This window comes from Oryzias latipes, chromosome 17, assembly GCF_053564925.1.
Source record: "Oryzias latipes strain Hd-rR chromosome 17, Olatipes_Hd-rR_3.1".
NCBI lineage: Eukaryota > Metazoa > Chordata > Actinopteri > Beloniformes > Adrianichthyidae > Oryzias > Oryzias latipes.
Genome location: NC_136253.1, coordinates 18,718,576 through 18,742,977, shown reverse-complemented (window position 1 = coordinate 18,742,977; position 24,402 = coordinate 18,718,576). Strand labels below are relative to the sequence as shown.

Here is a 24,402-nt window from a genome sequence, read left to right as displayed (position 1 = left end):
TTTAGCTTATTCCCACATTTGTACAAAAGGAAGTTAAATTCCTTAGTCTCAACTGCCCTTATGGGTGTATACGAGCTGTCTGCGGGGGACATAAAAGAGCAAACCTGTACACAGGTGGCCCACACAAAACCTTAAGATTACAGAATCATCAGTGAGCCTGTAAGTGAAACATGTTCATGCAAATGTTTTCCATGGGCATGCTGTAGGCGACAGGTTGTAGTGAACACTTAAGGAACATGTAAGAGTAAAGTAGGTGAAACACAGGCACATCATACGGATTTTTCCAACCCACCTGAGCACCGCACAAAGAGCTCGTTAGGACTGTCTAATGAAAGGCGCATGCTTTTTGTGCGCCCCTTGCGCATCTCGTGCACGCCCCCTTCACGTCTCATACGTGCATCATCTACATCCCTCGCACCCCTTGTGGACCCCCTTGCGTGTCCCTTGTGCGCCTCTTCTGCATCCCTTGTACATCCCTTCTGTGTTCCTTGTGCACCTCTTCCACGTCCCTTGTGCACCCCCTCTGCGTCCCATATGCGCACCGTCCGTGTCCCTTGCGCGTCCCTTTTGTGTCCCTTGTACGTCCCTTGACCGCCCCTCCATGTTCCCCTTCCGCGTCACTTGTGCATCCTTTGTGGGATTTTTGTGTCCAGCCTGGCTGGTAGAATTTAGGAAACTAGACAATCAGTGTGTAGTTTGTGTGGGCATCCTCCTGGCATATTGCGGGGACACCGCTCGGTGCATGCGGTTTTTGCGCCCGGGCAATAACAAACCAGTGCGGGGACACTATACAAATGACTGGTATTGCTGTGTCAAGGGCCCCCTTTGACAGAATCACCCATATATATTATATGCGTGTAACTTACATTTGCCTGAAAATACTTCACGATACACTTACCACACGCACGACAATGGTACGTCCCATTTTCATGAATGAACCATGAGGTAGCCACACAAGCCTCAAGGTAACTGCTAGACACACCTGTGCTACTCTTAAGATACAGCTCCTCCTCTCCAAAACCTTCTAGGGGCCCGGACAACCCAATTGCCCGTAACACCTGTACAGGTCAACCCCTCTATAGATGCAAGTGATTAAGGCACTATCCTGCAACTAGTTTTTATTGAAAGTTATTGATAAGAAGAGTCCCGCTCTTTGCTTGATCTTTTTTTTCACTGTGTGCATTTACTGGCATGTCTCTATAAGTACCAATGAACATCCACAAAGCTGTATATTGTTTGATTTGTTGCAGAAAAATGTCTATTTTGGACTACAGGTATTCAGATTTCACAGCGGGTCTCTCCTCTCCTTCAGTTTCTCCAGGTGTAAAAGTTTACATCGATCCCTTCACTTATGAAGATCCCAACGATGCTGTCCACGAATTTGCCAAAGAGATAGACATCTCCTGCGTGAAAATAGAAGAAGTCATCGGTGCAGGTACACGCCGTCACTGTTTCTATGCAGAAGGACAGAAAATCATTCAGGGTTCATTTATAATTTACAAAAACAGGAGTGTGCCATCAAGCCCTGGGGTGTGCTCTGTTTGAAAGTACTCTTTTGGAGAAAAAGGGTTAGCATTTAAAGAGAGCATGAGAGCTGCAGGTGGGAAAGTGCTTCAATGACTGTTGCTCTTTCCCTCTCAAGTCTATTTTTCTTTACGGTTTGTGTCTCTCCGGCAGCATGCTCTGTCTAAACTTTACCTCTGAGGCTTGCTCACCTTTCCACCTTCTCTACTTTTTCTGTCTCTTTCCCTTTGAACACACTTGTATGCAGACACCAAATGCAGAACCCCTAAGTACCTTGCCCGTCCTTTTTCTCCCTGCACTGCTCCCAGGAGGCACAGTCGATTGATACCAGTCACTCATTCTCTCCCTGCCATATTTGACCCCTGACCTCCCATCATTCTCTCTTGTAAATTGTGCTACACCTTCAACAGCCCCTCAACTTTTTCAAATGAGCTCCTGCACTCCCTGATCCGACCAGTAATCTTCCCTCTCCCGACACCCTCCCCTCGGCACCTTTCTCCCCTCCATTCTTCCCTTTTTTTTCTCCCGCTCACTCGACCCCTCTCCCACGACACCCTCCCCCCTCCTTCCTTCTCCAGGTGAATTTGGCGAGGTGTGTCGTGGACGGCTAAAGCAGCCCGGACGCAGGGAGATGGTGGTGGCAATTAAAACCTTAAAGGCGGGCTATACCGAGCGCCAGAGGCGGGACTTCCTGGCAGAGGCCTCTATAATGGGTCAGTTTGATCACCCCAACGTCATCCGGCTGGAGGGCGTTCTGACCCGAAGTTGCCCGGTCCTCATCATTACTGAATTTATGGAGAACGGAGCGCTGGACTCCTTCCTCAGGGTAAGCGAACTGGGTGGTATGCAAACCACTGCCTCGCTGAAAAGATAACTTGTTTGAATCAAAGCTGCAAGGGACACACAAAGTCATCTTCTGTGCTTATTGGGGTGTTTTACTCTGCTCGACGCCCCGAGGCGTTCACTTGCTGAGTGATAAAGATGAAATGTGCAGCGTAGTGCCTGAAGACAGGCAGGATGTCTGTGACTGATGCGACTGACTGATGCTGACATCCTTTCAGCTACATAAACTCCTGGTGGAAAACCTTCCAATGAAACCCCTTTTGATAAGTTTGCTTCAGCGTATTAGAGTCCTTGTATAACCAGTGATTACATTACCAATAAGAGATTTTCGTTCGAACCACAACACCTACACAAATGCTTTAGGAAAGCAGGATGAAGAATGAGGTGTCATGAGGTACATTTCCAACTGCACAGGAGCTATTACATGTCATTTGCATTTAGAACAAGGCGCATGTTTGCAAGGCTGCGCGGTGAAGAAGTCTACTTGGTGAAGCATTGAGGCTAAATAAGGCTGCCTCGCACTTCTGTTGAACCAGTGCTCTGCTGCAGGCCGTAAAATTCATTATTTGGTTGATACTAATGAATCTTATCCTCATTTCTTCCCATCAAAAATCAGAAATAGCTTATGTTTCTTAATCTTCACATTATCTGTTAAAGGCTCACACAACCACTACGTACATTTGGGCATATTGGATGGATAAAAACTGGTCATATGTAAATATACGTGGAAAAGAGAGTAAGTTGTGATCTTTATGACATTTTTCACAGATGAAAAATTGAATGATCACCTTAAAACCATGGAAGAAGTACGAATAAACCATGCAAAGAACACGTAAATCAACGTAGAACATGAACTGTGCGTGATTTCTGCACTGTTTTATGCAATTCATTAGTGATTTGGGTGTCAATTACGTAATTTAACGTGATATGCAGTACATATGTGAAAAGTCCAACGTGAACATACATGGAACAGTCGTGGAAAGCCACAAATTTGCGAATGCGTCTCGCAAAGAAGTTTCTACAACCATTTTTAGGCTCCACGAAAAAAACACTTTGCAATTAAACAAACTTTGAAAGCTACACCAGGTCCAACTTTGACCAACTTTAGGGGCTGGACATGCACTTGTATTGGGTATAGGAACAATCCAGTGTGTACATCATATCCTACTCGCTAAAAGCACGTTCTTGAATTTGCACCAAATGCCCGTGTGATTAACTGTCTCAAAATAATTAAGAGAGCCTCTTGGATAACAGGTGAGAAGTCTTCAACTTAAATAAACTAAGCCCAGGTGAGCCTTTTTAAAACGTTTTCTGCTGTGGAGCCTTCCCACATGTATTAGGTCGAATGTCACAGATACGAAACAAACATACTTTCAATGTGGCTCCACCATCTTTTTTTCACCTATGAACACTCTCATCTACCCCGGATGAATAAGAATCAACACAGAAAACCAATTTGATAGTTAACTATTTTAGAATTTAGCTATTATTAACATTCAAAATTGTTTTTCAAAATTGGGGCGTGGCCTTTACAGACCAATAAATCATCAGTTCTAGAATACCCGAGTATTTCCCAACAACTGACAAGCAAGTTCGTCTATTTTTGGAAAGGTACGGGTTAAATAAAATCACATTAAGCTAAGATGACGACCAAAGCTGAAATCTGAGTACAAAATGGCCCAACACTAACCAATAGCTGATGTAAGAACAGGTTCTGTGTGTCTTTTATGTCTATGGTTCCATTTTGTTCCAGTGTGACCTAAAAATATAGGTTGACCAAATGCACCCGTGTTGACTATTTGATTTCTTACATATGCAAATCAATTGTAAATTCATAATTATACATTTTACTATGTAATTATGGATTTTTAAAACGGGGTCATTTTGGAGTTAACAACAGCTAATAGTTTTTTAGCAATCAGTCCGTCATTGTGAGCTGAAATGGCATAAAATAACTACACAGTAGGATCTGCACGTGTCCAGTTCTCTGTCTACGTATTGATATGATGCCACCAGAACAAAGAATTTGACAGATTTGAGCGTACCTGGTCTTTAGAAAATGACCCATCCCTGTGTCAACCTCAAACCCTTTTAGTGCTTTTGCGTGTCTCCATTCGTCAAACGCACTCGCTATATTTTTTCTTTGTTTTACCAACGTTTTTTTTTTTTTTTAGAGGTATGCCAAAGCTTGTTTGGTCGAGTAGAATCACCTCGTCTGCCCTCCTCCATCACGAGAACGCCTGTGCGTTTGCAGCGATAATTGGTCTCTTATCTGGCAACCGAAGGGCTTCCAAAATGACTGTGTAGGGGTGGGGGATGGGGGTGGAATGAGATGGTGAAGCCACTTACCGGCTTTGGGAAAAAGCAAGACGGATCATTCAACACATTCATCAAAACCTAAGGAGCTGCTGCACTGCTGACGTCTGACAACTAAAGAAGATTTATACATACATGACTTTCAAATATAGGGCATAAATAAGTCCAAAAATCTACAAACCACGCAGAAATAAAATTAATTACGATGACTACAATCTAAGTGGGTTCAGACCATACCAACAGCACCACATTGTATTACATTTATGTATATGACACTCCGACCATTACTTTAAAGACAAGTTTGAGTAATCCTCCATACTGAGCAACTCTATGTAAACCCCTCAATAAATGGAAATAAAGGATAAAGCACAACCAGACTCAGAATGGTTGGGTCAAGAACAACAGGAAAAAGTCAGACACATGGACACACATGCTAAAAATAAAACCCAGAATATTACAATTGCAAAAAAGGCATAGAGATACACTCACAAATTAAAAAACACTTCGATCTTGGACAGGACAAGTTAAAGAAAAAAAAAAATGACAAAAGACTTTGATCATTTGCTTCTGTTGCTCCTGTGGAAATGAGTCCTCCAAGCCAGCCAATCAAAACTGAAAAATCGAGTTGTTTTTCAGTGTTTTATTGTTTATTCAATGAACAAATTAGAAAATTAGTGAATGTTACTTATAAAAAAAAAAAACATTGTGTGAACACAAAATTTTAAGTGTAATGCTACATTCATACCAGGCAACCGACAAGTGTTCTTGAACGCAGTTTAAGCTTATGGCGTTCCCACCGGACTCTCGCTATCTGATACGAGCACATGGAACTACAGTTGGAAGAGGTTTGGTGCGAAATGTCTTCGCTGTGCAAATCTCACGAATCTTGCTCCAAACTTTTTCACAGCTCTAAATCGATGTATGAAAGACTTGGTGTCATATAATTCCAGCCGGTCACAAACCGCAATTATTATATTTCTTCTTTGTGATGAATCTTTTATCTGTTGGTACTTTATTGGATTAAAAGGGATGCCATCCATACATCACCAACAATTCTGAACTACCGGTTCAGTTGCTGCACTTTTTGTACATACCCTGCATGTGGTCTTAAGAACTATCATAGCAACGCACATTGCCAAGGTTGGTTTGGAAGTAGCTTAAGACAGTAGATTTGTCCAGTTTCCCTTCTATTTATTGTTTATTTTAAGTAAATCCTCGCTATACTCCATCCTTTTTGAAATGCAGCAATTTTATTTGATCAGGTAAGATTTTTCCCAGCATTCTTTCATAATTATATTTTTGAGATGATTACCATTTCCGGAGCGGCTAACGAAAACAATCATGAGTGTCCCCGGCTCTCATGGTCCAGCCGGAGCTTTCCGCCTCCCTCTCACCAACTCCTCTCAGCCAGCTGGCCTCAAATACCAAAGAGAAGCTGCCGGCTCCAGGCTCTCATCACCTCCGCCACTCTCGCTTTAACTGTGACTCAGAGGAACTCGGAGTTCTCCTCTGACGAGAAAACTATCAACTTCACATACTGTCCGAGTGCGTCACGTACACGAGGAGATGAACACGTGTGCGCACGTGCACAAGCTTCACAGATATCCAGAAATAACACACATTCATGGATGCCAGTGCAGCTTTTGAAGGCCTCCTCTAAACGCCCATCCATCCTGGCTTGTTTGGCCGTCGGATGTCACTGGAGTGTGCAGTCTACAAAGCAGAGTGTTTACAGTTTTTGTCATCTCACATCTTGAGTCCTCTGCTTTCTGGCTGTGAAGTATTCAATGATTATGTTTCATCTCCTCCCCCCCCACCCTCTAGATTTGGCTGGCATTCAATATTCAGGTCACGGGAGAAAACCTCCCAGCGTAGCTTCACGCGGTTTTAGCAGAAAGTTCTAGCCATTTTTCTTTAATTGCATATTGACGTTCCATTGATTCGTCTCAGCTCTCATCAGGGCCCATGATCCTTCGCAGGTCGCGCTGCTGATTTATTACAATCTCCAGGTTGTGGCACGCCTCACTAATGTGGAGAATTGTAAAATGAACCCTGAAAGCCTTGATCTAGAGTTTGTTTCATGCTCCTCAAATGTTAACAGAATGGAAGAGGAATTTGGAAATGAAGGAATTTCCAACATAGAAATCAGCCCTTTAGCTACATACCTTTGTAATTTAGTTAACAGGGGTTTTCTGGGTAGATCGTGTTTGCATGAAAGAGTTTCTGTCAACGGCCTGAGCCTGCACACTGTATGTATGTCCATCAGAAGGTGTAGTTTTGCGACGGAACCCTCTTATCCTGTTGAGTGAGTGCTGAGCCTTAATAGGGTTAGTGCAACAGTAAAGAGTCTAATTAATCAGCTCATCGGACTGCATATGTAAAAAGGTCAGCTGTCAGGAGCAGCTGTGAAGCATTATGACAGATGTCATGTTTATGTGGCTTCAGTGGCGTTTACACGCCCCTCCACACATGCATACAGCTCACGTCCCACTCTTCCTCTCTCTGGCAGCTGAACGACGGGCGCTTCACAATGACGCAGCTGGTGGGGATGCTGCGCGGCATCGCCGCAGGGATGAAGTACCTGTCGGACATGAATTACGTGCACAGAGACCTCGCCGCCCGAAATATCCTGGTGAACAGCAACTTGGTCTGCAAGGTCTCCGATTTTGGCCTGTCGCGCTTCCTGGACGACACTTCCGCTGACCCCACTTACACAAGCTCCCTGGTGAGTCACGTCGGAGTGCGTGCCGGAACCCTGCAGACCACTGAGTTTGTCACAAATAGGTCTAATCACAAGTTCAACCACACGTGATGATGTTTTGGAGAAAATATTCCTGGAAAAAAAGAACGAAGTCTTTAATAAACTTACAGACAAACTTGACAAAAACCGACAAAATATTAATGTTTATTCCTCACGAAAGCAACCCCAAAGCGATATTTTGATCCAGTCACCTATTTCTGCGTACTCCTTCCCAATCCACAAAAAAGGACCTGTTACAATGTCACTTATTTACGTCACATTGTGAAGTAAAAAGGTGTCAACAGCCCCTTCCAGGGAGAGTCTTTGCTGCCAGCACTGCACCCAAGCTAATACACACACCCACTTTATCCGGACATAGAAAATACACTAGGCGAGCCACAAGCTCCGTGCTCCAAGCTGTCAGCAATGGGAAAAGGAAGGTGGGTGGGGTATCTCTGCGCCAACGGTTCCGCCTACAACTAAGAGGCAAATTTTTAATGAGCTCCTGCTGCTCTGCAGAAACTACGTCCTAGAAAACAACACAGGTTTTATGGTTTAGCCTAAAAACGGGAAAATCATAATACAAAGACCACTGCGACATATATAGGCCACACATATATACGATTTTCTGCTGCAGGTTACCTAAATAGGTTGTGTTTTGCCAATAAAAAGTACCAAGGAAACAATATGACGTAAAAAGAATAGACCTCCAGCTGATTTTGTGTAATATACTTTAAATAAATGTGATGTGTTTTCACTAATAATGAGACTTTCTGCTGCTAATCCTGCAACAACTTTCATTTTTTTTTCATGTCTCGATACATCCGCCTTTCTTTCATCAGGGAGGAAAAATTCCCATTCGGTGGACGGCACCCGAGGCCATCGCCTTCAGGAAGTTTACCACCGCCAGTGATGTGTGGAGTTACGGCATCGTCATGTGGGAGGTGGTTTCCTATGGAGAAAGGCCTTACTGGGACATGAGCAACCAGGATGTGAGTTCAATTCTGCGTGTATCTTCAGACCAAACCCCGCTGGGTTGAGTCTGGGCTATAAGCTGCTCTGGTTTGCAGTGGTACACGCCAGACCTCGGCGCGCTCTGCCGCCTTTATCTTCCAGCTGCAGATGCCTTTGCAGTTGTGCGCCTGTGTTCTACTATTTTTTTTTTACCACCGTCTTTACAGCTTTCCCTCCCCCTTACAAATCCATACTGCAAAAGCTCCCTCTTCACCATCACTGAGGCGTTCTCAGGAAAGGCTTTTTATGGGCCCCGGTACCTGTAGGCTATCTGCCCTGCACAGGCATTGTTGCTACAGCACTGAGCTTGCAGGAAAGAAAAACAGAAATCTCTGGGCTTTTCCCTGGCTGAACAAAGTACTGAAGCGGTGTGTACTGTACACCTCCACCTAATTCTCCCAGGAATTTTTGCTCTGTATTGTGCTTCAAACGCAGACGTGTAAAGCGGGGTAGCAATAAAGCAGGGAAAAAAGGAGTGGAAATGAAAAATGGCAGTAATGTATGTATAACTTTCACAAGAAAACCCACATGCAGTAATGAAAACATCAAAGTACAGGCCTCCTATTGTTCCCAGTAGCCTCTGTGCCACAGTCATCGCTCAATAAGCAACACAGTCAACAAATAGGAGATATAAACAGAGGTACTTGTCGGCTGGAAAAAAAAAAGAACGACACAAAATCAAAGGGGTAGAGGAGAGCAGCGGAAAGATTTATTGTTCTCAAATAGCAGTTTTTTATTGTTGCGGGGAGTTAAAACCGATACGGAGCTTACAGAAGCAGCTGCAGTTGCTAGGTAAAATCAAATCAATGAACCTACATGCTTTTTTTTCTGCACCTATTGTTTCTCCTGTCACTCATGAAGTGACAGATTTAAGATTATGTTTCTTTATAGTTTGCGGTAGACGCTGAATGAAGGACAGGAATGTGTGACAGCACCAGCGGAGCAGCTGTCAAATGCAGGACATAATACAGTTATGGGCAAGTCTTCATCAGCAATTCCGAAGAAGACTGAAGACGGCCGTGAAGTAACAGAAACAAAACGGGCTCACGAGGGGAAAATTGACTCGTTTTGCAAAAGGAGCATAAAGTTTCATTTTTTACCTGAGCTCTTTACTATTTCTCAGCTGTGTGTTGACCCTCACAAATATCTGACACCCAATATTTAGTCTTTTATTTTTTATTTCATTCAAAATATAGCATAAGGTCTGTATCTAAGAGTTAATTTATTTGCCACGCATCACTTCTGCTTTTCATGCAAAGAGCAAGTTTGTTGTCATTTCAAAAACCTTCTCACGGCTGAGATGTTGAAGTCGGCTGCAGGCACTCTGATGCATTTATAGTCAAAGCAGAACTGTCTATAAAATTGTCATGGCAATTAGCTTTCTCTGCTACTGTATGTCTGACAACACCACTGTTGTACCAGTATCATTGTAGATCCAGACATGATCCTCAAGATCCGCCAACCCGATTGATTTCACTTTACCAAAAATAATATTCGTAGTCATTAGCTTTGTTTTCATTACACATGAGAGCAAAATTCTAGAAATGTTGAAAATGCAAATTTCTCACACGTTAAGTCATTCAAAAATATGGCAATGGTTGTGCACAATACTTTGATTTACAGAAGATAGGTTCAAATTTCTGACCTCCGTATCTCATTCAGTCCATGGAGCGGCTTTGGATGAAGCGATTTTGGGAAATCGTGGTTGGTAATTTTTCAGAGCGTCTGTGGGTCCAACAATTCTGCATAACACACTCAACTTTTGAAGCCAGTCAGTTCCTACCCAGAAGCACATTGACATCGGGTTGTTGGTCACGTGACTTAATTGATTCAAAAAATGTATTTCCATTGCAGTTTTTCAACATATTTCAATTCTGATGCATTTTAAAAAAAAACTCCTCCAAGCGCCAAATTTCTTTTTCAATAAATGCGAGTTTTTTCTTAATTGGCGTGTTTCTATTTGGCGAATTTAATATCGCAAATCCATTTTTTGCAATGGAAACACAGCTACTGTTAAACCATATCACCTCTCATCTGAATATAAAATGTTTTTAGGACCATTTTTCCCTTTAATTTGTGTTAGATTGCACTTTTTTGTTGATTGGATGAAACTTATTCAAAGTTCGGGTTCCGTCATGTGCTTATTTTCAAAAGCTTGTTGGAATTAAATAGTTAAATTTAAGTTTAAAATAGAATTAACTGGATTACAACAATAAGTGGATTTAGCCACAATGATTTAAAAAAAGCAAATTGATTTGATTTTATTGACTGTAAATATCATTTAGTGTAACTGGATTAAATCTAAAACCATTTCATTTATCGGGACTTACATGTGATTACTTTTTTGTTTGTTTTTTGTTTAGTAGACAAAAATGGCATTTTCTATGAGACAAACATAAAAATGTTTTTCAATATTTTTAGGATATTACTAAGTTTATATAAAAATTCAACCTTTACCTTTCTCTTCATTTGTTTCCAAATGTTTGCTCTAAACCACTGTACTTTATAAATATTTACTGTGTACTTTTACCAATGTAACAACATTTTGATATAATTAGGCTTTTTCTTTTTTCAATCAAAATATGAGGAAAATACATTTGTTTAACGTTGTTGCCAAACCATCTAACCTTTTTCACAATGACTTGCTTTTTCTCAGGTCATGACGGCAGTAGAGCAGGACTATCGGTTGCCCCCGCCTATGGACTGTCCCATGGTGTTGCACCAACTGATGCTGGAGTGCTGGATGAAGGAGAGGAACCTGAGGCCCAAATTCTCCCGCATCGTTAGCACCTTGGACAAGCTGCTTCGTAACGCCGCCAGCCTTAAGGTGGTGACCAGCAGCTACTCAGGGTGAGCCCACATCCAGTCACTTTTTTGGGGACAAAAGTATTGGGACAAAAGACCATTTATTAAAGCAGCGCTGAAATATGAATGGGCTTTGGTGTGAAGTTGATCCATCTATCCAGTTTTCTTTGAAGGCTTTACAAGATCAATCAACAATCAATCTATAAATAAATACCTTATTGTCCCGTGAGGGAAATTTGTCTTTGGGCTGAGGAGCGCACAGCTACAACAGAAAGAGCACAACAGAAAAAACATACACATTTAGACGACACCCACAAAAATAACAACCAGAGGCACTTGCTCTAGAAAAGATCTAATAAAGGTTGTCAACTGCCATTCTTAATAAATAAAAACCCTTTATTTTTAGGTTGACATTAAGCCTCTGTGCAGGCCAGTCAAGTTCTTCAAAACCAAACTCTCATCCTTAGTCCAGGAATAGGAAAGGGGGTGTGTCCCTTAGTCCTTCCTAAAAAAGTTGAGAACACAGAATTGCCCTAATTTTCAAAGTCAGCTAGAACATTCAGAGTTACTTTAACTGGAACCGAGGCATCAAGCCCAGCTTCTGAACCCCACACCACCATGCTCCCTCCATCAATCTTAAACTAGGTACAAGTTCCGGTAAACACACAACCCAGACTCGTCTCTTAGATAAGCAGATAGAAAAGTGTGATTCATCAGTCATTCAGAGAATCATCTTCACTGTGAGCTCTATAGTCATGGACTGCAGAAAGTTGACAACTTCTGTTCGCTATAGCCGTTATGATTGTGCTTTAGCATTCTCCAACAGTGCTTTGTCAGTTTCTGAGGCCCACGACTTCCCAAGAGGACCTGGATGCAAACAACAAGAAGCCACCCAGACATCATTAGCAGCACAGGAAGTCCTCGACAGGAATCGGAAGTTAACGTTGTCCCTCCCCCAATTTCATACTACAATTTCCGGACTATAAACTTCTACTTTTTTCACACGCTTTGAACCCTGCGGCTTAAACAATGATGCAGCTAATTTATAGATTTTTAAAGGGTCACCCTTTAGAACTGATGGACGCTTTAGGATCGAGCAGCTGTGAGATCAGTATGTCTAAGATCAAATTTAACTTGTTTTGATAATCTGTGGTTGAAATTGTATTGAATGAAAGAGCCAATGAGGCAGTTGTTTGTAGTTTTTGAACAAAAGTGATCTTTTATCTTAAAAATTAGGCGGAAGATGAACGTAGATCAGACGGCTCCCGCTTGGAGCGGAGAAGCCGCTGTGCCAGGCGGAGCTGTCAGCTATGGGAAATCCAGTCTCGAGGAAGCTGATCATTATTTTAGTGGTGATGGGGAGCAACAGGATTTTTCTAGAACAAGCGCTAGCGTTTTTTTTTAAATTGCGTAAAAGTCTCGCCCGCCACCATTGCAGGGGGATAGCATTTTACCCTGAATACAACAGAGCAGTCAGACATGCCTCCAACTGAGAGACTATGTTTGTAGTGCAAATACGTGTGGCCTATATATGTACAGTTTTCTTTTTATATTTAGTGGGTGCGGCAGCGGCCTATATACAGGTGCGCTATATAGTCTTTTTTTTGGTAGAAAAAGACTTATGGTGACACTAACAGTTGTGTTTTTGTCCCGTTTAAGGCTTTAAACCTTAAAACACTGTAGATGTATCTGTCAGCAGTAAAAAGTGTGGCATACAAAACCCACAACAGATTAAGCTAATTCCTATTGATTGCATTACGGGTTGAAAATTTACGTTAAAGGAATGTAAACACTGGAGCTTGTAAAAGGGTTAAAAGTTTTACAAATCTGAACACTTTTGTTAAAATCAATTTTAAAAGGAATAAAATAATTAACGTTTTTATCCCCATTTTAAGCTCATCTTGCTCACTAAAACTGTATTTTGTAATGAAACCAGCTAAAGTTGTGAAATTTCTGCTTCCAGCTAATGATGTCTGGGCGCCATCTTGCCAGCAGCCAGGTCCCCCTCCAGCTTCCTGTTCTGTGACATAACCACTCACAGTTGACCATAAAAGTGATAGTAACGTGAACATTTTATGACCAAACTTGTTGCACTGGGTGTTTTCCATCCAGCACACTTGGGGGCGGACCCTGTGGTCTCGTTTAACCACTCATTCGATTATTTTAAAGCCAGTGTTTTAGCTCCCTTTAGACAGGATGTGATGCCATCAAACCCCTACCTTTCTAAAAAATTATTATTTGGGTGGGAAAGCACAGTTACAAATCCTAAAATGCCACCACGCGGCAACCTAAATGCACATTTTTATTTAGCTAATTCGGCAGGTGGTTGAGCAGCAGCATTTGTAATTACAGTCACATTTTTACAAGCCGTGCAATGGCCGGTGGAGTTTTAAAAAAGAGTTACAATTTTACAGCGACCGAATGGTTTTTCTCTAAAAGTTAACATCAGTCAGTCAGTTTTTTGAGGTTGCATGGTTGCATTCTAGTAACGGGCAGGATGGTTCGCTTTTTTATACAACCCTAGCTAGCGAGCAGCTGGCGGCCTGTGGCATTTAATATAGACGGCCTCTGTCCACAGACATTTACATATCGTTCAATCAGCTGCCGGATGCCAATCTGGCTGCCACCGCCCAGCTGTCGGCGGATTTTGTAATGGCGTCATCTTCGCCTGACTGATGGTCTCCTGACTGCCGCCGTCTACATTCATGACCTCACCAGCGGTTTTTCAAAAATCAGCCGCCAGCATGAAATCTCCCCCATCGCAGTGTGGCAATTGTATTTGTGACCTGAGCCTAAGACACATCTAGTAGAGAACTTGATGGTGAATATCAAAAGGTCACACATTCATGTTGACTTTAGACACAAATCCTCATGGGACAGCAGTGTAGTAAGAAAAGGCATATATGGGCTAAACCTTTAGAAACAGTCCCACATCATAATACTCCTGCCACCAAACTACATAAATAGCTAATTTCAGTAAGGGAGAGAAAATATTCGTAAAATCCACCAAATCCAAAGTCGCCTCTCTGACTTAGTGGCTCTACAGAACATATTAGCAGAAGAGATTTAAGGATTAAAGGAGCTTCATTGTAATTTAGTTTGTCTTTCAAATCCAAATAGAACAGTTGTTTCTATTCTTAGTACTTAATTAAGTCAAAAGTCAACAAAGTAAAAGAGAGAAACAACCTTTGCAGAGGAAAGGATAAAGTCAAACAAAAAAAAGGCACTTGTTTTTAAAAAGCTTCAGCCGTGCTGACGGTATTAGTAAAAATGGCTTTACTATAAATGTGCAACAGAAGTGCAAGACGGCACAAAACAGAGGCTATGTTTCCCTAAAGATTCTGCTGTAGCTCCTCAGAAAGGATGAAATTTTGTTAACTTTGAGTGATTCAGAGTTTTGTCCCTGTACTTTTGTCCTTCTTTTTTGCATTGATTTTTGCATAAAATGCGTCTTTCAAGTGTTTTGAAGGGAGTTGATAGAAAAGTGTGGGTGGATGGGTTTTCAAACACCTGTCAATCATCCAAAAGTCACCCACAATGGCTGTTTTTTTCCGCTGTTTTCTGAAATATAGAGAATTTGGGTATAATACTTTACTTATCATCAAACTTAAATTATTTGAAAAATGTAAAAAGATTTGCTGAATATTATTTTTCAATGCCAATTTTAGTCCAAAGCTGCATTGTTTGTGGACTTCTTGCATTTAAAAAAATGTTCCTAGCTGACTGGGAACTCTCACTTCTCTTTACTGAAGATTGTCACTGTTTCTGGCTGTTTGATCTCAGTTTTGGAGCTTTGAAACACGGTGCTTCACCTCTCCTCCCTGTCACCTTGTGTGAAATGGCCTCTATTATTGGAACAGCTGCGGGATGGAGCTTTCGTTGCAGGCAGCCGGTTGTTGTTCCTTTGGGCTGTGGTTAAAAAAGATGTCACAGTCTGAGAAAACGTACTTGTGGCCTAAAGAGAAACACAACAAGGATGATGCTTGTTGGGTCTGGTTTGTTTTCTGCCTTCAGTTGGAGGAAAGCTCTTTGTGCTGAAGGGTTTCGCTGCCAGACAGATGTCTGCCTCAAAGTCTCCTGTTTGTGGAGGCAGAGGAGTCGACTTATTCATAGGCGGCTGTCCTCCCCTGGAGGAGTTGTTTTTCAGCTTTGAGCGCGATGAATTCAAGCACTCCGGCTTACAGACTTGCTTGTTCCGAGATTTTCTAGCCTGGAATTCTGTCCTGAGATCCCAGATCCTCTGATCTATAATGAATAAAGATTCCTTACAGGGTCTCCAACCCACTTCCACATTAGGCAGAATTTAGCCTGGTGTGGAGTCAGTTCCTTGGCTCCTTGTTTCATGCTAACACAGAGCCCCAAGGGTAATTCCTCTGCCAGGATTTGGCCTCAGTGAAGCTAATTGTGTGTGGAAATGTAATGGCTGACCTGACTTTAATTCCCCCTTTACTTGCCTGGATGCTGGAATGTAGGTGATAGGGCCGACAGCAGCCAGAGCTGCTGATGTGGAAAAGCAGGAGGTGATGAAGTGTGAGTAATAAGGGAGATCGAGGAGAAGCTAAAAGAGAGGAATGTGTTTAATTAGGTTGCTAATGAGCTTTTTAATGCATCAGGGGGAGGGCGCGCCCGGTGCTGCGACGGGCGAATAAGAAAGGGATATGAGCGTGTGGATTCATGTTCCGCTGTCGTAGCGGACTGATGACAGTGATTAATTTATGGCATCGCTTGTGCAAAACATCAGAGAGTGATGGGTGGAGCGGCACAGAGAGAAAGGATGGTGTTGTCGGAGTCTGAGGCTAGCGGCCGCTCACCTGCTGTTGGCCGCTGCGGGGCTGTTGGGCCAGATAAGGGGATGGAGAAGGAGGATATGAGACGCTGCGTTATCTGCGGAGCATCTCCAGCCACCAGGGCCTCGAAAACAAGGACACTGGCTAAGGAACAAAGGACGCGGAAAAATATGTTGAACTTTTATTAAAACTGGGAATGTGATGAACAGATTCGGCCCGGCTTTTGAGTTGTTTATGGTAGATGAAACTCCAGATCAGCAGTTTTGAGCCTATTCCCATGGTGCTGTGTTTATCTTCTGCAGCCATGAGATCTAAGTGTGTGGACTCTGCACAGCTGAGCTCCACTGACACTGAGATGGATTACACCTTCACCCACCTTCAGTGAGAGCGCTCAGCAGGGTAATAATGACGTGTGGCTTTTGTTTAAAGTGGCGGCGGGCCTGCTGCTGACGTGTGTGGCGTTGTGTTGGCAGGGACCTGCTGCGGCTGGGGGGAACGCTGCCGGGAAACAACAGGAAGAGCCTGGACAACAGTCAGGAAATCATTCGCCAGCAGATGAGCCAAACTCTCCCGATCAGAGTGTGACTGCTGCAAAACCAGAAGCTACAAAAAGACTCTGACACAGAGATGTAAAATGTCAAAAAAAAAAAAAAAGGATGAAGAAGAAGCAAGCCGCTTTGGAGATTTCTTTCCCTCTGGAGACTGAAAACCTGTATAAAGAGAACTTCCCATTGCAGTGTGTGTCTTTCATTACTTGACACTTGTGGATTTGTGACTGTTGACATGAAGCCAAACTTCTTTTTGCTTCCTCTCAGGTTGTGTTTGCATGCCTGCATGTGTTTTCTGCTGGTTGGGGGAATCAGTCTTCTCCTTAGCCTCACATCGAGGAACAGTGCCAAGATGGAGCAAAACATTTGCTCAAAGTGAACTCCCAAGACAGCTTCAATCTACACTTTTTCTTTTCCTAACTTGACCAAATAATTTTTTGTCTACTTATTTAGAGAGAAAAAAACAAAAAAAAACATTCTTCTGCTTCCTTTTAAATACTGTCTTCCACATGTACCGGGAGATGCAAGAAATCTGTACAAAGCATCCCAGTCTTAATGCGGCCCCTCCCTTGGATTGGTGATTGGGAGGGAGGTAAACAACACTGTGCAGGACACGTAACGTGCATGCCCAAATGGAAACTGCTTCCCGAGAAAAGTACCAATTCATGTTCGCTGTTGCTTCGGTGGCATTTTGAGCTTTTACAGACAGGTTTTCTTAATCGAGCTCCATTTATATACTCTTTGTTTTGAATGCTAACTTATCTGTTCAGAAAAATGTTGTTTTCGGTGCGTTTATACTTTCTTTCTTGTTTTGTTTTTTACCTGGGCTTATATTTTATATAATAATGCTTGTTTCCTTTGTGGTACCAGACAGACTTGAATGAAAAAGCTGAGAAAGATTTGGACTAAAAATGTTTTTTTAGGGTCCTATTGCAGTTTTGTGTTGACACAATTACAAAAAAGTAGGAATGTAAAGGGTCTGGGGGCAAAACTGAATGGTAATCTGCAAATAAAAGTGTAAAACAAGTCACCTTTCCTGAAGAGCGTCAGCTGTTTCAGCCGTTTTTATTCAAAACAGCTTCCTGTAAATAATATATTTGTATGGGAACATTGCGCTGCACAGTACAGCTTCCTGACCTGTCTATGACACTTGTTAAATGCTTGTTGGGTTTCTGTTGTTGCGGCACCAACTCATAGAGAAATGACATTTAAACAAATCTGGAAGTGTACACTATGTGAAAGAAGAAATGTGTCTGGTAGGGCAGCGATTTTTCCTGTGCAATTAAAGGTGTATTAGATTGTAAAAAAAAAAAAACAAGAAGGAAAAAAAAAGGAAGTTGAAAAAACTAGAACAAAGATAAGCATTTCTCTTTCAGTATTTTTACGATAATCATATGCAAATAAATTATTAAACAGACTCTGGGATTCTCTTTGATTTCTCAGCGGGTTCACCAGGCTGAAGTTCCAGGTCTCCTCTGCCACGGGATGAAAAGAAGGAGTGTTTTACCTCCTCAGTCGGAATATCACAGCAGCTTTGGGTGAACTCATTAAGATTTTAGATTAATCAAAGCCTGGCCCAAGTAACTCGCCAATTAGCAAGACCACGGGACTATTCTGGGGATTTCAGTGTCTGTTGCTGCTGGAGAGGCTTCAAGGAGGCAAAGTTAATCTGGCTTTTCACCAAATGTCAGTGTTGTTTGGCTTTAATCTGTCAGCCAGGACACAGAGCGTGTCTCTCTATCCAGTGCAGATGAGTGAAGCTGTCACACTCTGTTTTGCGCAGACTGAGAGGAAGCTTGTGCATCCAAGGGGAGAGAGGGGTGGGGGGCTTGCTTCCAAGGATCAAGCTTAACCATCTCTGACTGGTTGCTCACGCTGCAGCCTCTAATCCACCAACGGGGGGGTGGGGGGTGGAGGTGTTTTCATGTTCTCTAATCATCTGTGCTGTCTTCATGGGATGTTCAGCGCAGAGACCTGTGGCATTTATGAGCCGTATCTGAGCCGCTGTACCCGCTGTTCGTTTTATTATGGTGCAGATTTTCCAACTACAGAATACATCTAGAAGGTCTTACTTCTGGGTTTTAATGGGGCGTGAAACCTTTGAACAACGGTAAAAATTTGATTATATTTATAGACAAACACAATCTTTCACAAACAGAATAGAGACTATTTTGCGTGATGAAATTCATCACGCAAAATAGTCTGTACACAAAACTTTTTCTACTTCCTATGGCTCCTTAAAGGATGTAACCATAAAGTTTGTGTTGAAAAGTGAAAGATGCTTGATAACCTGATCCTTTTTACTTTGGAGATCCATCAGAAGATCTGAACCTTCTTAGTTACCAGTTTGCCACTCTCGTTCATTAAAATGTGTTTTTAGGTCAGGAGAGAAAGAGGTCAGCAGTGATGCACATTAGCTTTCAAATCGATTTCCAAGTAGAGTACATCATCGTCATTGTAGAAAATTAATGAATTGAAATAAATTCTTAATCCTAGATCCTCGCTGTCTGTGTAGAAGTTTGTGGCTGAAGGATAAAGAGCAGACAAAACAAATGATTTCATTCAATGTAACCCTTTCAGACTGGATCTGTCGCAGATGACAGCAAAATACCACACGCTCTTTGAACTACTGAAATTCTTTAATCATTTACGTCAAGGGTGGGAAAACTAAGTCCAGGGGACATAAGTGGCCCGTTAACTAAATCATATTGATAATCCTTATTAATGTTTTGTTTTCTCTGTCATTCTGGTGTCTCCCCATAGATGTTGAACTAAAAATAGTTATGTAAGGTTATTCATGTGGTGTTGGAAGATTTGTTGCTTTTCTGACGTATGTGTGTGTTTTCCGAGTTGGACGGTCATTTTTCCGATCATTCCAACCCCACATGAAAGCAGCATTTCCTTAAGTTTGCTTTTTTTTTTCCTTACAGGGACAACAACCCACTGGTGCAATTGGCTCTAAAATGAAAACAAAAGCCTCAGTATTCAAATAAAAGTTCCATAATGTTCTGTTATAATTTTCTTTTCAATCAAAATTAAAGCATATTTCCATCCAAATTTAATGTTATTCCTTTTTCCTATGAGGTATATTACCAAGACATGCATCAGCTTCTGGTCTGGTCCTTCTTTCGTGGCCCACAGGTCAAAAGGTTTGTCCCCCCCCCCCCTAGTTTACACAACTGACGTAATTCCAAGATATTCTGACATGATTTTACTGCGATTTTGTTGCATATTGGTCTGACTCTGCATCAGAATCAGTTCTTTTACGTTGATTGTGTAAACATTTCACTAAGCATATAAGCCCAAGGCTCCCAGCTTTAGAATCTGCTGGAATTACATTAATAGCATAAAGGGTTGAAGATTTATGGGAACTCAAAGGAATGTCAACACTGGAGGTGAAGTTCTGGTGTTAAAGGGTTCAAAATGGATCAAAGTCAACCAGCTAATGACTTACAATTATTTCTGCCAAAGGTGGATCTTTAAGCAATTAAGTTATAAAGTCATCATGCTCAAGGTGTGAACTATGAAGAATAGCACAGTCACTTTCAAACATACTGTACTTATGGTGTCAGCTGTGGATGCAGTTTTTTTAACGGAGAACAACTTCAAAGACAAAAGTTCCAACAAATTGGATTTGTCACAGGCTGCACAGTGGTGGAGTTTGCAGGTTCTTCCCATGCAGGCTTGGGTATTCATCAGGGGGTTCGGCTTCCTCCTACAGTACAAAAAGATGCTTCATAAGGTTAATTAGTATCTCTAAAATTGCCTGAAGGTGTGCATGTGAGATGGTGTGAACCCTGTATCAGACTGGCGATCTGTTCAGGGTGTACCATGTCTTTGACAAACAGTAGCTGCTTTCCGAACCAAACCCCGGTGACCCCGACAGTGATATAGTTTTGAAGATGGATGGATTTGTCACGGAGCAGTTTTGAAAATGCAAAATGTTACTCTAACCATGAGTCTTCTAGACAGCAAGTGAATGTGTGTTTGAAATTGAGTAACTGTTAGACCGGTATGACATGAAAATACAGCGTGGAGGATAAGTGTGCTTCATTTTTAATCCTGTTCTACATTTACTGCAGCCAGACAGTAAACAGAACCTCCTTTATTGTGATGCCTAACAGTTGTATAGCGCAAGAAATTACAGTATATTTCCCAAAAGACGTGTTTCATAGGTAAAGCCAATAAGCTGTTAAGAAAAGGCACAGACAGGTACAAGCAGGCAGCAGTCTACTTATTATCACTGCACCCCTCTATATAAACAAGTAGAGACTTATAGAAAATAGTTGTTTTTGTTTTATTTTGCAACATTTCTGTAGTGGACTGAAGAGTTTTGCGTAAATATGATTGTAGGGTTTACAAAGTGGGAAGAATAATAAACTGGTTAATTATTGTTAAGTTTTCTCCACAAATGACATTTAAGTCATCTTTGTTTTTATGCATGGAGACGAGGGTGGGTTCCACCTCTGAACAGCTTTCCAATCTATGGGAGTTGATCTGTATTTGTCATAGGGCCTAAGGGTACACCAGTTAGGCAGAGCAAGACTCCATCAGGACCCAAAGTACGACTTTTTTGCAGCATGAAATTACCCACATACAAAAATAAAGGCACAGCGATATGCAGGGGTGTCCTACCCTGTTCCTAGAGAGCCACTGCCCTGCTTGTTTTGCAGCTAACCCTGCTGTAACCCTTGTGCTATCCTAGGCACTTTAACATTGGGAGTTGGGTCATCTAGACCCACTAGACAGTGCTCTGAACCTTTTTTCTTCAATGATTTGTGATCTTCACTGGTGTCCATGGATTACATGAAATCTTTCCACCTTTATCCACCTTTGTCATGGTAGGGAGAACACGTCAATGTGAGGGTGGGGTCATCTAAGATAGCACAAGGATTACGGTAACTACTGATTAGCTGGTGTAGGTGACCCCAGTTTCTAATTGACTGAAAACGCCCAATCCGAGTAACCAACAGCAAGAAGGAGAGGACTGACTAAAAAACAAGTTAATAATCTTTATGTTTTTACAAAAAGGGGCTATAAGACAAGAAGCAAACTATTTTAATGGATTATAAAAGGAAGTATTAGATAACTAACATTAATATAAAAAACAAACCTGTCAGTTTGTTTGAGTTATCTTAAAGTCCCACTGCGATCATCTTTTGATCTATTTTAAAAGCGTTCCCAGTGGTCTTTTAATAATGATTATGCTATTTTTAGAAAAATTCATGTCTGTGTTGTTTTCTAAGACAAAGTTTTTGCAGAGTGACAGGAGTTCATCAAAAATATGCCTCTGAGTTGTTTACACGCTCACCCACTAGCTTACAGCCCCTCACACCCCCAACCTATCATTTGTGATGCAACAAAAATAGTGAGGAATATCAAAGCTCTCCAGCTGTACAGTTTTGAGCCCAATGACAGCTTGGACGAGGAAAACAAAGACGTACATAGATCCATTTGTCTACAAGTGGATGCATCAGAATGGAGCAGAGCAGAAAATGTTGCCCCACCCATTGTAGTTTCTACGTCACAGCTACAAACATTTTCAAACTGCGTTTTCTTGACTGCTGGTCATTGACAACAATTTGAAATACTTAGATTTTAAGCTTGATATGTCCTCCATCGTTAGAAAAATGCGACAAAAACACGTTAAAAACACAATTTTCATCGGAGTGGGTCTTTAATGTTATTTGTTGAGCTATTTATAGGATGTGTTGGAGTAATAAATTAATTATAATTTAATATAATTAATTAAATTATTAAATACAATTAAGTAGAATAATTCTAGCATTTCGTCATGAATAAACTAAATTGTTCATTTTTTATAATAAAGGTGTACATTTTACATTGGGGTTGGTGCAATATTTAGTTTATCAACCGAGTCCCCAATGCTTATTGACATGGCAGTGGTGGGTCGCTGTTCTCCTTTTTATAAGTGCTTCAATTTGGAAGTCAAAGGTTAAGAATAAGAAATGGCTCCACCCCTCTGAAGCCTATACACACCTACAAACCCTCTTTATTTCTACTTCAAGAGCTTAGGCTAACTTGTCAAAATAGATTTGAGATGTGATGCATTGTCAGCATTGTGCACATTACTTAACATAGAAAACATCAGAACATTTCCAGTTGCTCAACAATGACAATTCAGCACAGCAGAGCTTCACATGGAATCGTTTTTTCCCTGCTCCATCTTGAAGATGATGCAAAATGTCAGCAAACCTAAAGGAAAGTACCTCATGATTGTATTATGGACCATTAAAGATGAGAAATCAGCTGCGACGGTTCTCACAGAGGTTCTAAAGAACGCGCTTGGCAGAGGAGAATCAGAGCAGAACGTGGCAGCATGACAGTTTTTATTTCATGGCTGCTGGTTGCTCATCTTTGACCAGACATTTTGTGGTCGAGCATCAAATCCCAACATCGCCACAGTGATCCTGACGATTACGCCCAGATTAAACACCAGCTCACGGTCACACACACAATAAGGCACACAGATCTGCTGGATTGGCAGTGATCTGTCAGCTTTAGCGGGTGTACTGCTCCTGAAAGCTCCAGTCAGTTCTCTTCTGAGCTTAAAGCGCTCATTTGCCATCTTGTCCAAAGCAAGTTTAATGCCTGCAATTACAGGGGGTCTGCAAGCAGGCAGATTTGGAGCGAGGAGGCTTGGCAGGAGAGTTTGCCTCGCATCAGGGCCTTTTAACAGAGTAGTGATTTGCTGCTGCTGGTGCTGAAGCCGCCTGTGTCGGCTCATCAATGGAAAACTACCCTCTTTATGGTGGAGGCAGGCGGCACTAAGCCTAAACTGCGAAGAGAGACACAAAAAGTCTCTGGCTTTTTAACGAGTTGTTACTGGCTCTTTTACACACTGGAGGAATTTTTTGCATCTCTGCACTGCAAGCACAAACGGAAATCAAAGTGCTTTCAGGAACACTTTATTTTTGTGTGAAATGGGTTCTATTTTAATTGAACGTTACGACAGAGCAAAGTCAAGGGTGTGAATGAAGCAAATGAAGGGTACGGGCCTGTAAGACATCTGCAGCAGGGCCAACCGCAGCGTGTGATATGGTGCATTAATTATGCATGAAAGTCTAGGGAAAACTCTTTATCTCACCCAAATGTTACATTTTTCAGCTTTGATTTGACTTTGACTGTGTTTTTGAATTTATTATCACAAGATTAACTAAATAATCTTTAGACTCTGTGAAGTGTGAAAATCTCAGGCTGGAAAATTACATTAATCCATATCAGTGGCAGCATTCATCAGTAGAATGTCAATAAAGCTCAACAAAGAAACCAAGTTGAACTCATGCTAACTATTAATTAATAGTCTTCACATAAAGGCTTTCATTTCACAGAAATTCCGACAATGTTACATTATTTTCTTTTGACCAAATTAATGATTTACATTGAGCACTTCTCGCAACCAGATTATTGTAATCTTGTTAATGATAATCCGTTACTCCCCCACGCTGGTCTTGGAGTGCTATGTCAGAGCATCTTTGTGGAAGAACTGGCACTGAATGCAGCTGTAATCTTCGCTGTAGCTTCGCATCTAATGAAAAATATAAATGGGCAGCTGGCTGCAAAATAGCAGCGATTTGGCCCTGAAATGATTTCTTCACATTTAATTAAAAGAGCTGCAACACAGAGGCACTCTGGCACACACTCGCACACTCTTGTGCAACAGTAAATAATGTTTTTCAATTTTGCCTGTGCCTTCTAGCACTGTTGTCATAAAAGCCCTTTGCGTTGCAGGGATGAGTGATTAGCATAACAGTGCATTTTTGTGCTCTAGGAGGTTTCTGCACTTCGGTGTGGCTCCAGCTCT

At 41.7% G+C, this 24,402-nt stretch overlaps 1 protein-coding gene across 2 annotated transcripts in view; it reads left to right on the top strand.

The window, feature by feature from the left end:
- ephb3a (eph receptor B3a) overlaps positions 1-17,994 on the top strand; it is a 51,317-nt gene extending 33,323 nt beyond the window's left edge. The window contains exons 10-16 of one of the 2 annotated variants that reach the window (XR_002875066.2): positions 1,313-1,435; positions 2,103-2,350; positions 7,193-7,408; positions 8,266-8,415; positions 11,094-11,287; positions 16,332-16,428; positions 16,503-17,994. Coding sequence is in view for 1 of the 2 variants with exons in the window: in XM_023965036.1 (XP_023820804.1) it covers positions 1,313-1,435; positions 2,103-2,350; positions 7,193-7,408; positions 8,266-8,415; positions 11,094-11,287; positions 16,503-16,614 (1,043 nt within the window). In the remaining variant the exon portion in view is untranslated. The remainder of the gene's footprint in view (positions 1-1,312; positions 1,436-2,102; positions 2,351-7,192; positions 7,409-8,265; positions 8,416-11,093; positions 11,288-16,331; positions 16,429-16,502) is intronic. The other variant, XM_023965036.1, reaches the window with a different exon arrangement.
- The last annotated feature ends 6,408 nt before the right edge of the window (positions 17,995-24,402 follow it).